This window comes from Hypomesus nipponensis, chromosome 1 (genome assembly GCF_054491055.1).
Source record: "Hypomesus nipponensis isolate SF chromosome 1, ASM5449105v1, whole genome shotgun sequence".
Lineage (NCBI taxonomy): Eukaryota > Metazoa > Chordata > Actinopteri > Osmeriformes > Osmeridae > Hypomesus > Hypomesus nipponensis.
The window spans coordinates 5,075,001-5,086,559 of NC_140361.1; the positions used below are offsets into that span (position 1 = coordinate 5,075,001).

Genomic DNA, 11,559 nt, shown 5'->3' on the forward strand with positions numbered 1-11,559 from the left:
CCACACTCCCCCAGCCTTTAGCATGCAGGCTAATACATCTCTTCATGGTGGCGGGCGATGCTTAGCGAACACTGGGTTTGTCACCGTTCTTAATCACCTCAGTGGGTCCGAACAGTGACATCACACACAACAGCAGAGACGCTCATTCTCTATGTGACCACGATCAATAGTGATAATTACACCGTGCTTAGTCACGGCTTGCTGCTGTGTGTGTGTGATTGAGCCGGGGGGGTTGGTCATGGCCCCCTCCCACCTCGTCCTCACTGGTCCAGGGATCGTTTTGCTGAGTGGGCTGGGCAACCTGTTACCTGGTCAGCGTTGAATTATCTCTCCGCAAGCTCGGGCCCTCCCAGTCCTCCCCACCCCACCCCCATCCACTCCTCCCTATTTTATCGCAGTTGGATTTTCTGTCCACGAGATCTCTGCATTTAATTTGCCGCCCATAACAAAACTTGACATGACTGTACACTGCTGTCCCTCAGTGTTCCAGACCAGTGAAATGGGTGTCGGGACACTTGCTGCTCAAAGACTAGTCCTGCTCTGATTGTGTCCGTATCACTAACACAATCATTTGATTCAAGAGGAGTCCTACCTCTGAGAAACTTGGACTCTGCATGGGAAATGTTTACCAATGAACCCATTTAGATTTTTGGAAAAAATGGCTCATTTTAAAAGGTGTAAATGTAGTCTGCCCTCAAGAGCCTTGCAGTGACACATGAGACAATCGTCAAGTTGAACATATGTTAATGATTCTGCCATCTGTTAAGCAGCATGCTGCCAGAAGATGGGTCAAGCTGAACTGGCTCAGTAGACTTAACATTATTCAAAGACGTCATCTGTTGATAAATGATAGACAACAATTTTTTTCTTTCAAAGAAAAAGCAGGCTGAGATAAAAATGTTAATTAAAATCATCAAATCCTTCGTATGATCCTTCTCTCAGGATTCGAGGGTGTTTACAAACTTGGATGGATTCCCTGAAGAATTTGTGGTTGTGCGTAGGAAAGAAAATTGCATTAGGAGAAGTATTTCTTTGAACAATTGTGCACCTTAAAACATTTTAAATGGTTGTGTCTATCAACCTTTTTTAAATAGAATTTTTAATTAGTAGAAAAATGTATGAAATAATAAAAAGGAAAAATAGTGAAAAAGAATAGGAAAAATTGGTCAGTGATCACTGATATAATTTACCATCACGCCATTTGCCAAATATTTGGGGATATGGTTTGTTAGTTTGAATAATATAAATCTATGTAGATTTACTCTACAGAGTCCGATTATAATCCATACAAATACTCACGGCTCAAATTTTCAATTTACGAGTAAAATCACCTAAAACTACCAGCTCAGCACTTATGCAGTAAAATACCTTGGAACCACAGAGAAGGTGACCTCTGCATATGCTGCCACAGGAAAAGGGCCCCACCTGTTCCAGCAACACAACCCAAACAGATGAGTTTGGTTGCCAATGACGACGTCTAAAACTAGCTTCTCTCATTTCTTTAGGAATAATAGAAGATTAGACAGAAGTACATCTCAGCAAGCATGTTCCAACATAATAGGGTTTGATTCCTCAACTCAGACAGCCTATTACATGAAGACGTAACAGCCCAAATCCATTTTGTGGTCTAAAATCCCTAGGAGTCTCAATCCCACACACGCTGGGTAAGGAGTGTCATCTATATGGGCATCACTAGAACATCTATATCCAGCTCATATCGCACACACACATACACACACACACACACACTGGGCGCAGTGTGAGCCCTATGCTCCCATCACAGTGTGTGTTTTACCCTTCCATCTCCGTAATCCCTCTTGTCTGTAATTAATCCAGAATAAGAGGGGAGAAGGGGGGTTGGAAAGTGGATTTATGATGAGAAGAGCTCTATTAAAACCATGGCCACCGCTGTGAGACCCGATGAGCAATCTCTGTCCCCTAACAGGATTTACACCATCTTTTATTCAGGGAGCTTTTCAAAAGGGTACCATGCCTTTTTGATTTGCTGACATGAGTCTTTCTCCCTCTCTCTTTTACTTGTTCTTCTCTCTCTCTCTCTCTTTGTCACTCTTTCTCTCTCTCTAACTCTCACACACTCTCTTTCGGTCTATCTCTCTGTCTTTGTCTCTCTGTCTCTAGTCTTGAGTGTCCTCCTAGAGAGGGGCCGCACCATTGAAGACCTTGAGGAGACGAGTTTGCTGAACAAGTTTTTATTTGTTTTTACGTGGGCGGGTGACACAACACATTAGTCACGTCTTCCACGACCATCTCAGATGGGACACGCGAGGCGTCTCTCCCAAGGGCACATTGTCATAATCACAATGTTGACACTCTACTGCCTCACTGGCAGGTTCAGTCAAATTGGGTTTACAGAAAGGACCCTGACCCACCCCCACCCCAACAGTGTCTGCAGAGACACAGAGGCGTTCCTTCTGTCTTTGCTGCGTCTTCAGCAGACAAAAGTTGTTTCTTTTCCAGGAACAACAGTAAAACAAATATACAGCTTTGTTGTCGTTAATCTCTTCTATCTCTCTCTCTCTCTCTCTCTCTCTCTCTCTCTCTCTCTCTCTCTCGCTCTGTCCTTCTATCTGCAGTCGTCTGCACTCTAACAACCTGCACTGCGACTGCCACTTGGCCTGGCTCTCCGATTGGCTACGACAGAGGCGGGGCTTGGCGCCCTTCACCCAATGCATGGCTCCCGCCAACATGAGGGGCATCAACGTTCCTGATGCTCAGAAGAAGGAGTTCACCTGCACAGGTAGATGGCACCTGTACAAGAAACACACACACTTCCAGGGGTACACACACGTTCACCTGTGAGCGCAGGGACTTGTTTTACAGGACTGGTCTCATCTAGTCTGATCTTTTCTGCTTGAAAATATTTGGTAAAATATTATAAAATAATTATAAAATGTTCTCTCCTAATATTATGTTATGTATTAAGAGCGGCGTGTAGAGATCACGATAACAATAACGATGTGCAACATATGCTCTCCTCTCTCTGCCCACTAACCCTTGCACTTAAAAACACTTCAAAATCCTCCGTGCAGGTAAATGACCTGTACAGTCAGTCATTAAAACAAGCTCTCGTTATCTCCCAAAGCTTGGGTCTTTTATTGTTGCGGAGAGCGAACACTCTGAATCAGCGCGATACCTTCATAATATTGACTGCAGGATATAATTGGTAAAAGCCGCTTGAGTCAGTTGATTAGCCACCTGCAAATGCGCGCACACACACACACACACACACACACACTTCCTCCTCCTCCTTCGACACATTAATCAGCTGATGCATCTTCCTAGGGTTGTCTTGTGTATCGCTTTCTGCATTAGAGCTCCAGTCTTAATGAACTAAGCAGCTAATAAAAACAGTAAAGCTGCAAAAAGAATTTCACTGTGTTGGTGATTAACCCTGCTTTATTACTAGCACTGATAAACACACTGTTTTTTTTTATGTCAGCGACTCACACCCTGCCTTTTGTGAATGTCTTAGTGTGAATGATGCTGCCTTTACAAAGGTCTTTATTAAGCTGACTCGACAGTGCATCATGGCGGTTTAATCTTTTCATTACATTTATATTGTGTGCATAAACTCGCTCCTCTCTCTTCCTCTAACTACCTCTCTGCCTCGTTTTACCCCCTTCCATTTCAATCCCCTGTCAATCAATCTTTCTTGTTTGGTACTTTAACACTACCTCTATGTCTCTCTGTCCGCATCTCCCTCTCCCTCTCCACCACCACGTTCCTCCTCTCAGGCCCGGCCCAGGCAGAGCCTCATTCCTGTGTCCCCCAGGCGTCCGTATGCCCCCCCACCTGCACGTGCAACAACAACATTGTGGACTGTCGTCGCAAAGGTCTGACCGAGATCCCTGCCAACCTGCCAGAGGGCATCGTAGAGATGTGAGTGCTCTCTTCACCTGTCCTAGACAAACAGGTTCCACACTTGACTGTTATTCTCCTCAGAGTATGATGGATAAGAATTGTATTTAGCCTCTAACTTCTCCTTCAAGATTATGATTGATAAGAATTGTATTTAGCCTCTAACTTCTCCTTCAAGATTTCTCACATCTTTTGAGATCTCTCAAGATTTGTACACAAGGGTCTAAGAACATGGCAGGTTGAAAGAAGTCAGGGCTGAAAAATATTGCAGTTGAAACACTGCTTACCTAGCTGGTGACATACAGAAAGCACGTATTGACACTCTGTACTGTATACTGTTTCTTTAGTGTGTAGCTGCCATTCCCGTGTCTCTGCTCTTGAAAAACCCATTAGCTGGGAAGCTAACAAGCTAATACTGCTACCGCTAGTCAGGTGCTATTCATATGCTGGACTGAAACACAGTTTGACCGAGCCCAACCTGAACCCGACAGGCTTTCCGTTTTGTTATGTCCCGGGCCAGATGCAGTTCATGCAAACTGAAGCGCTGAGTTTTTATTTATTTTTACTCTACATTTTCATTAAAAAGAAGTTAAAACCACCATGTCAAGAAGGCTAGCCCAGCCTACCTCTAATGTACTCCCGCTCTCACAGCCTCTTGTGGACATACTGTAGATTCACACACACAAACACAAAGTTAGACAGACACACAGAAAGTATGTGCACCCAATGCCTCAGGCTAATTTAATTTCCCCCCTGTGTTACCACACACACACACACCCTTCAGCCAGGGGGTTTGATATACAGTAAATATTGATTGGTGCTCTTGTTTGTGGGAAAGGACAGGTGGGTAATTGCACGGATTTGTACTGGTTCTATCCAACTACTTGGCGACCTTTGCATAACAAATGGCTACGCCGAGAAAAGATATGTTACCACAGGGCTTCTAGAGCCAGAAACAATACTCACTAATGAAATGATGTATGGGAGATATCTGTTCTTCCCTGTTCTCTCTCTGTAGATCTCACACTGTCACTTACTGTCTCTCTCCCTTTCAATTTTCTATTTACATCTCGATGTTGCTTTCACTCTAATGACAAATCAACAATGGCTGACAAATCAAATGTAATTAGAAGTTATACCTTGATAAACGATCAATAAAACAGTAACGCTGTGTCACACAACACGCTATCTGTCAATGTGGTAAAAATAGATTACATTACAGTTACTCTGAGGCTTACTTAATTTACATTTCTTATCTTTTGAACTCCAGAAGATTTATAGCTTAACTAATTCTTCTATGGTAAATCCACAGATGAATATCCTTGAATATCAGTAGATTTTGAATCTGTTTTGGCATTCAAAAGCTTATGCATGGATCAAAAGCTTATGCACACAAATGATATCTTATGAGTTTGATATCTTTCACCCAGACATTTGGTGACCAAAGAGAAGCACATGAAAGACGCTAAAACATGTTATGTTCTCTGTGTTTTCTGAGGTTCCCACCTAATGTTAAACTGTTTGTATGTCTTATTTGTCATATTGTTAGTGCTTTGTGTTGAATGAGGTTTTTTCATGAACCAGAACAGGTTGATTTCCCACACCAGAATGAAACCCTTTAATCACTGGCATGAACAGGCCAGGAACAAGCCACGTAGCCACGGTGTCTACACAGGCCCAAGAAGCGTTAGAGCTTCTTTTGACAATGACATGTTTCCAGTTTTCAAGGTATTTCTTCTTTAACTGTCACTCAATCTCTCTCTCTCTTCAAATGGTTGTGAAGAATCTAGGTTAGAATTAACATCAGCTCACACAGAGCGGAATGCCCAAGGCAGTCTCTAGCTCCAATCTGCAGAGGGATCCTTCAGTACCTAGAAATAGGCATTCTTTGGAATTGGTTGTCTGCTACTCCAGCCTTGAAACCAATGGCTATGGAGCCATGGGGTACAATAACATGTAGTGTGTGGCTGTGGGTGGAATTGGAACAGGGTCATAGGTAGTTCGGTGTCCATGAACCTCTTTGCGGTTGATGATTCATGAGACCAAGGCTAACTGGATGGATGGAAGGGAGGGAGTAAGAGAGCCGTATGGATTCTGACTGTGATGTATGGAGAAGGGTAGGGGCGTGGCAGAGAGGAGACTGGGGAGGAGAGAGGGGATAATACATGTGGGGAAAGGGAGAGGACGTAGCCGATAGAGAAGGGAGAGGGTAGGGGGGAGAGAGACCGATGGAGGAGGAAATGGCGCGTGCAGGTGGCGGGGACAATATGCTTGAAGCTGGCCGTCACTCAGGGTGACGGATATACCTGGGCGTGGTGTTGCAGGGCAAGTCGTTGCCACGTCAACGTCGCTGTCCACTCTGGCTTTCCTCGACAGTCCCTACCCAAACCCTCCCCAGCACTCCCCCTCTCTCTCTATCTCTCTATCTCTCTCTCTACCCCCCCGCCCCTCCAGCCCTCCCCTCCACACTGCAGATATCTTTATCTCACTGCCGAGTGTCACCCGTTGGGCCGGGGAGAGAGGGGGGGATGCACACACACACACACACACACACACGCGCACACACACACACCCTTCCTCCCAGCCCCGCCTGCTCTGTGACCAGCTGTCTCCCCCCTGTCTCCCCCTTGTCTCCCCCTGTCTCCTCCCTGTCTCCCCCCTGTCTCCCCCCTGTCTCTTCCCTCCTCAGCCGCCTGGAGCAGAACCTCATCAGGAGCGTGCCTGCCGGGGCCTTCTCCTCCTACAAGAAGCTCAAGAGGATGTGAGTCTGCACAGCAGAACATTGGAATCTGTTTGGTTGTTGTTGTTGTTGTTCGAAATAGGAAAATGGAAAATGGAACGGTGCCCTGCTTTAGAATTATAGACTGAAGGGCTGTGACAATGATTTTCTCATGTTGTCTTCATTTCTCTTCATCATAATGTCTTTATTCATGCCTTTGAACCTTTACCCCCCCCCCCATTTACCCCATCTCCTCCTCTCTCCCAGTGACTTGAGCAAGAATCAGATCTCAGATATCGCTGCAGATGCCTTCAGCGGCCTGCGCTCCCTCACCTCCCTGTAAGGACACCACATCCCCGCACACACACACACACACATGTGCATGTCTAGACTGTAGAACAGGGCCTGTGTGTGGAGGGAAATGCTCGGTGTGTTTGTGTGTGTGACAGTCTATCTTTTGATCAACCGAACTGTCGGATACTAACACAGAGAAGTGATGTGATACATAATGTAAATCCTTGTGAGATGATTAACTAACCAAGTGATCTTTTGTCTGGGTGTTTAGAGTGCTCTATGGAAACAAGATAGCCGAGATTCCTAAAGGACTGTTTGATGGCCTTTCATCTCTGCAGCTCCTGTAAGTCTTCAATATAATGCTGTCCTTGTGTGTGTGTGTGTGTGTGTGTGTGTGTGTGTGTGTGGGCGAGAGAGAGAGAGAAAAAAAGAGAGAGAGAGAGACAGAGAGAGAGAGACAGAGGGAGGGAGGGAGGGAGGGAGGGAGGGAGGGAGGGAGGGAGGGAGGGAGGGAGGGAGGGAGGGAGGGAGGGAGGGAGGGAGGGAGCGAGGGAGCGAGGGAGCGAGGGAGCGAGGGAGCGAGGGAGGGAGAGAGGGAGAGAGGGAGAGAGGGAGAGAGGGAGGGAGGGAGGGAGGGAGAGAGGGAGAGAGAGGGAGAGAGAGAGAGAGAGAGAGAGAACGTAAGTGTATCCTGCTTCAGAACCTTTTTAAGATATGTATAAATGAGCTATTTGGGTCAACAGAAATACTGAGAAAAAAGAAAGCAAGCAAACAAGAAAGAAATAAACATTTCTTCTTTTACTACTTACACTGCCTGGCACATACAACATCATTAGTATTTCAATTGGCTCTAGTTACAAAGACATTGCTTCCACCCCAAGTTGGCAAAATGTGGACATCTAAATAACTCAAATGTTATTGCCATACTTAATAGTCTCATTAAGCAAAAACGTCAGGCTTTAAGTCGTAATGTTTGTGCAGGATTTTTGTGTGTGTAGAGGTGGGGTAAAATTGATGCAAGATAGTATTGATGTTTTGGCCCCACAGCACCATATCGATGTGTCACATCAAGAACTTTGTATTATCTAAAAAGGGATCTATCTGTGCCTCCCTAGATACACAGAGAGGCACTCAGATTCACAAATCACACCGCCAGGATTGGAGACAGAGCTTCACCTTGTAAATGAATTAAACCAATATGATGGTGTGTGTGGAGGGTGTGTGTGGAGGGTGGGTGCTGCAGATCACATGCCCTCTGTGTATCCCACCTCCCTCTATCCTTCGTCCTGTCTGAAACTCACCCACGCTCCATCTCCGTTTGTCGCCGTCGTCCTCCCTGTTGGTCTCCTCGACCTGCCTTCCTCTGGTGGTTCCACTAAAACAAGACATAAAACCCGTCAACGGATGTAACGGCTTTTTTCGCTCTGTCGGTTAAAGTGAAAAATAAAATAAAATAAAAAGACGTTTACGGCCTCATATTATTATGACCGCGAGGCCCGACACGTCCTTGGGCTGAGTGAGCTCTTCCAGGTGTGAGGGGAGGTGGAGGAGGAGGAGGAGGAGAAGGTGAGGGAGCAGGGCTTTCCTTGACGGAGGTTATGGTCTTTGTGAGCCTGATAGGGTTCTGCTTCAGTCACATATCACTGCTTTGTCCCCCGCTCTGACCTCCGAGACACATTGAGCCGTGACCCACTGCTGACTTTATCACCCGGTGCTGTAGCGCATGGTGGAACCTGGCATTACCAAGCCCGTTCGGCGCCATTGCTTCTCTGTAGTGCTAGATAGTGTCAAATTCCCATGTCACTCCTAAACTACTTGACATTAGTGCAGTTTGAAAGGTGTTTGTCGATAGTTTAATCTAAAAAGTAAATATCTTACGTTTGTTGTTACGTTGTTTGTTCTAATTTGAACTCCCGCCCAACTCGTGTCATTTTGTTTTTCTCTGCAAGGCTACTTAACGCTAACAAGATCAACTGTTTGAGAGTGAACACCTTCCAGGATCTTCAGAACCTCAATCTGCTGTCTCTTTATGACAACAAGCTCCAGACCATCAGCAAAGGCCTCTTCGCACCGCTACGCGCTGTCAAGACTCTGTGAGTAGCTACACACACACACACAAATAGTTTGTCCTCACATAAGCCATTATAGTTTGGTTGATACTATCTTTTCTAAGAATAGATGTAGTCTAGACTAGATAAATGTTGTAATTGAATTATTACAAAATGTCGTTTGACCTCAAGCATAAATACAGCATAGCAAATATATGAGAAATTGTCTCAACTAATGGATTACCCCCCCCGCCACACACACACACACACACACACACACACACACACACACACACACACACACACATACACACACACACTCCCCTGTCCCTCTCTCCTCATCCCTCTCTTCTAGACACTTGGCCCAGAACCCGTTCATGTGTGACTGTCATCTTAAGTGGCTGGCTGACTACCTGTTTGACAACCCCATCGAGACGAGCGGGGCCCGCTGCAGCCACCCCCGACGCCTCGCCAACAAGCGCATTAGCCAGGTCAAGGCCAAGAAGTTCCGCTGCACAGGTACACTCAGCAGGCCTCTGCTTCCGTCAGCGTAGCGGGGTTTAGCCCATGCGCTCCCCCAAGGCCTCTGTCCCCGTGTGGAGCTAGCTAGCCACCCGGCCAGGCCTGAGGTCCACTGCAGATGGGTCGGGCGGGGCGCCACGAGACACGAGCCAAACCCTTTCCCCCGCTCTGAGGGTGGGGCTGTGGTGGGCGAGTGGAGACTCCCTGTTTACGTGGGCACTAATGAACTACCTCACACACACACACATACACACACTACTGCTTCTGAGGAATGGTTGGAGTGTAGCCTGTTTTCCTAATCTCATCGGCTGCTCTGTCCTGGCTGCCCCTCTCCTCCGACCTCCTACAGTTTTGGGCCCCCTCTCCCTCTGTGGGCCCCCCTGCCCACGACCCTGTCTTCCTCATCTGGTCCCACCTCTTCCTGTTTGGGCTCTGCTCCCTCCCCCCTTGCCCCTTCTCCGCCCCCCCCCCCCAAGCCCTCCTCTTTCTCCTCTGCCCCCCCCCCTCCCCCTTTTGGTACAGCTGTCTCTTGTGCTTGATCTAACCATGTGGCTGCCGCCTACACTTGCCTCACATGGTTCTGTCAAGCGCCAGGGACCGTTGGACACGCCCACCTGCCCTCATGCCCGCACGCAGTGTAGCATGGCAACACTCTCCAACTGACCCGGCCCTCCTACACTGCTTTCCGGATCCTTCCTTTTGTTTCTGCTGCGGAGGAAGGAGGAGGAGGAGGAGGAGGAGGAGGAAGAGGGGAAGAGAGAGGACCCACCGCTAAAGCCCCGCCCTGCCTTCCTGTTCTGCTTCCTGTGTTTGTTAGGGACTTTCTCCAGTCCTTCTCCAGCGTCGTCTGCTTCCTTCCTGTCGCGTAGCTGTCAGTTGTCGTCGCAGTTTCCCAAGCACCTGAGAACACGTCAGAGGGAGTCATCAACGGGACACTGGGCTGTGGATTTCATGCGGGGATAAAAAAAAAAAGAGAATCATCACTATGACTCAGTCAAAGCATATAGTACCTGCCATCCTTCTTTGACAAACTGAGCTCAGTGCTGGGGCGCTCCCTCTGGACCATGTACCTTCTCTTGTCTCTTTCCAATTGTCGAAATGGAAATAAATAAAGCAGAAAATGCCAAAGAATACCTTACAAAAAAGAATCTGATCTGACTTTCAAATGACCTTTTCTTTTTCTTCAGCAAGGTTTTGTGGACCTCTGTGTCCATGATATTATATTAAGTATTTACAGGACCGGTATGTTAAAAGTAAAAGAGATTGTATGCGATTTCTATTGTATGGGATGACTATTGTACAATGAATTATACCATTCTACCAATCTATCTAATCTAAAAAATCAAATACAAGATCAAATCATTGGATCCATCTTGTCTCTCACGCCGTCTCTCCCTCTGCTGCCCCCCGCAGGTACGGAGGACTACCGCAGCCGTCTGAGCGGAGACTGCTTCCAGGACCTGGTGTGTCCTGAACGCTGCCGCTGTGAGGGCACAGTGGTCGACTGCTCCAACCTCAAACTGACGCGCGTCCCCACCAACCTGCCCGAACACACCACCGACCTGTAAGAGGCCGCAAACTCACAGCAACGGCAAATTGACATCAGCAGGCAATATCAGGGTCCCCTGACGTCCCTCGTCTCTGTGATCTCACCCCTCCGAGCGTTCCCAGTGCCCTAATCTGCGGTTCCTCTGCAGGATCGTGTTTCTTTGGAACCTAACACCATGTTAGCATGAGTGTCACTTCTCCCTCTGCTCACATCATTGTCCCTGCTCACTAACTGTTCCGGTGGTGCTGATATCCCCAAGCGCATACTCAGTCACTTTCACACACACACACCCCCTCCCCCCCACCAGCCCATCTTCTTAGTTGCTCCCTGCCCTAGCTTACTTATAGCACCGATCTCTGGGTCGTTGGCGTCGAGCTAGCCAAATATTGTCATTCCTGGATGGCTAGAAGGCTCTCTCAACCTCAATCTCTTTCAGACGCACACGGTCTTGCTTTGTCTGTCACCGCCTCTCCTTCTCCCCCTCTCCCTCTCTCTTTCCCCGATCCCCATCTCCCATGCCCACCCCTCAGGTCCAGCAGTTCACTCAG

At 47.3% G+C, this 11,559-nt stretch overlaps 1 protein-coding gene across 1 annotated transcript in view; it reads left to right on the forward strand.

The window, feature by feature from the left end:
* slit3 (slit homolog 3 (Drosophila)) overlaps positions 1-11,559 on the forward strand; it is a 130,920-nt gene that overhangs the window by 89,595 nt on the left and 29,766 nt on the right. The window contains exons 8-15 of the mRNA XM_084706883.1: positions 2,595-2,758; positions 3,756-3,900; positions 6,569-6,640; positions 6,866-6,937; positions 7,164-7,235; positions 8,842-8,985; positions 9,296-9,459; positions 10,876-11,026. Coding sequence (XP_084563009.1) covers positions 2,595-2,758; positions 3,756-3,900; positions 6,569-6,640; positions 6,866-6,937; positions 7,164-7,235; positions 8,842-8,985; positions 9,296-9,459; positions 10,876-11,026 — 984 coding nt within the window. The remainder of the gene's footprint in view (positions 1-2,594; positions 2,759-3,755; positions 3,901-6,568; positions 6,641-6,865; positions 6,938-7,163; positions 7,236-8,841; positions 8,986-9,295; positions 9,460-10,875; positions 11,027-11,559) is intronic.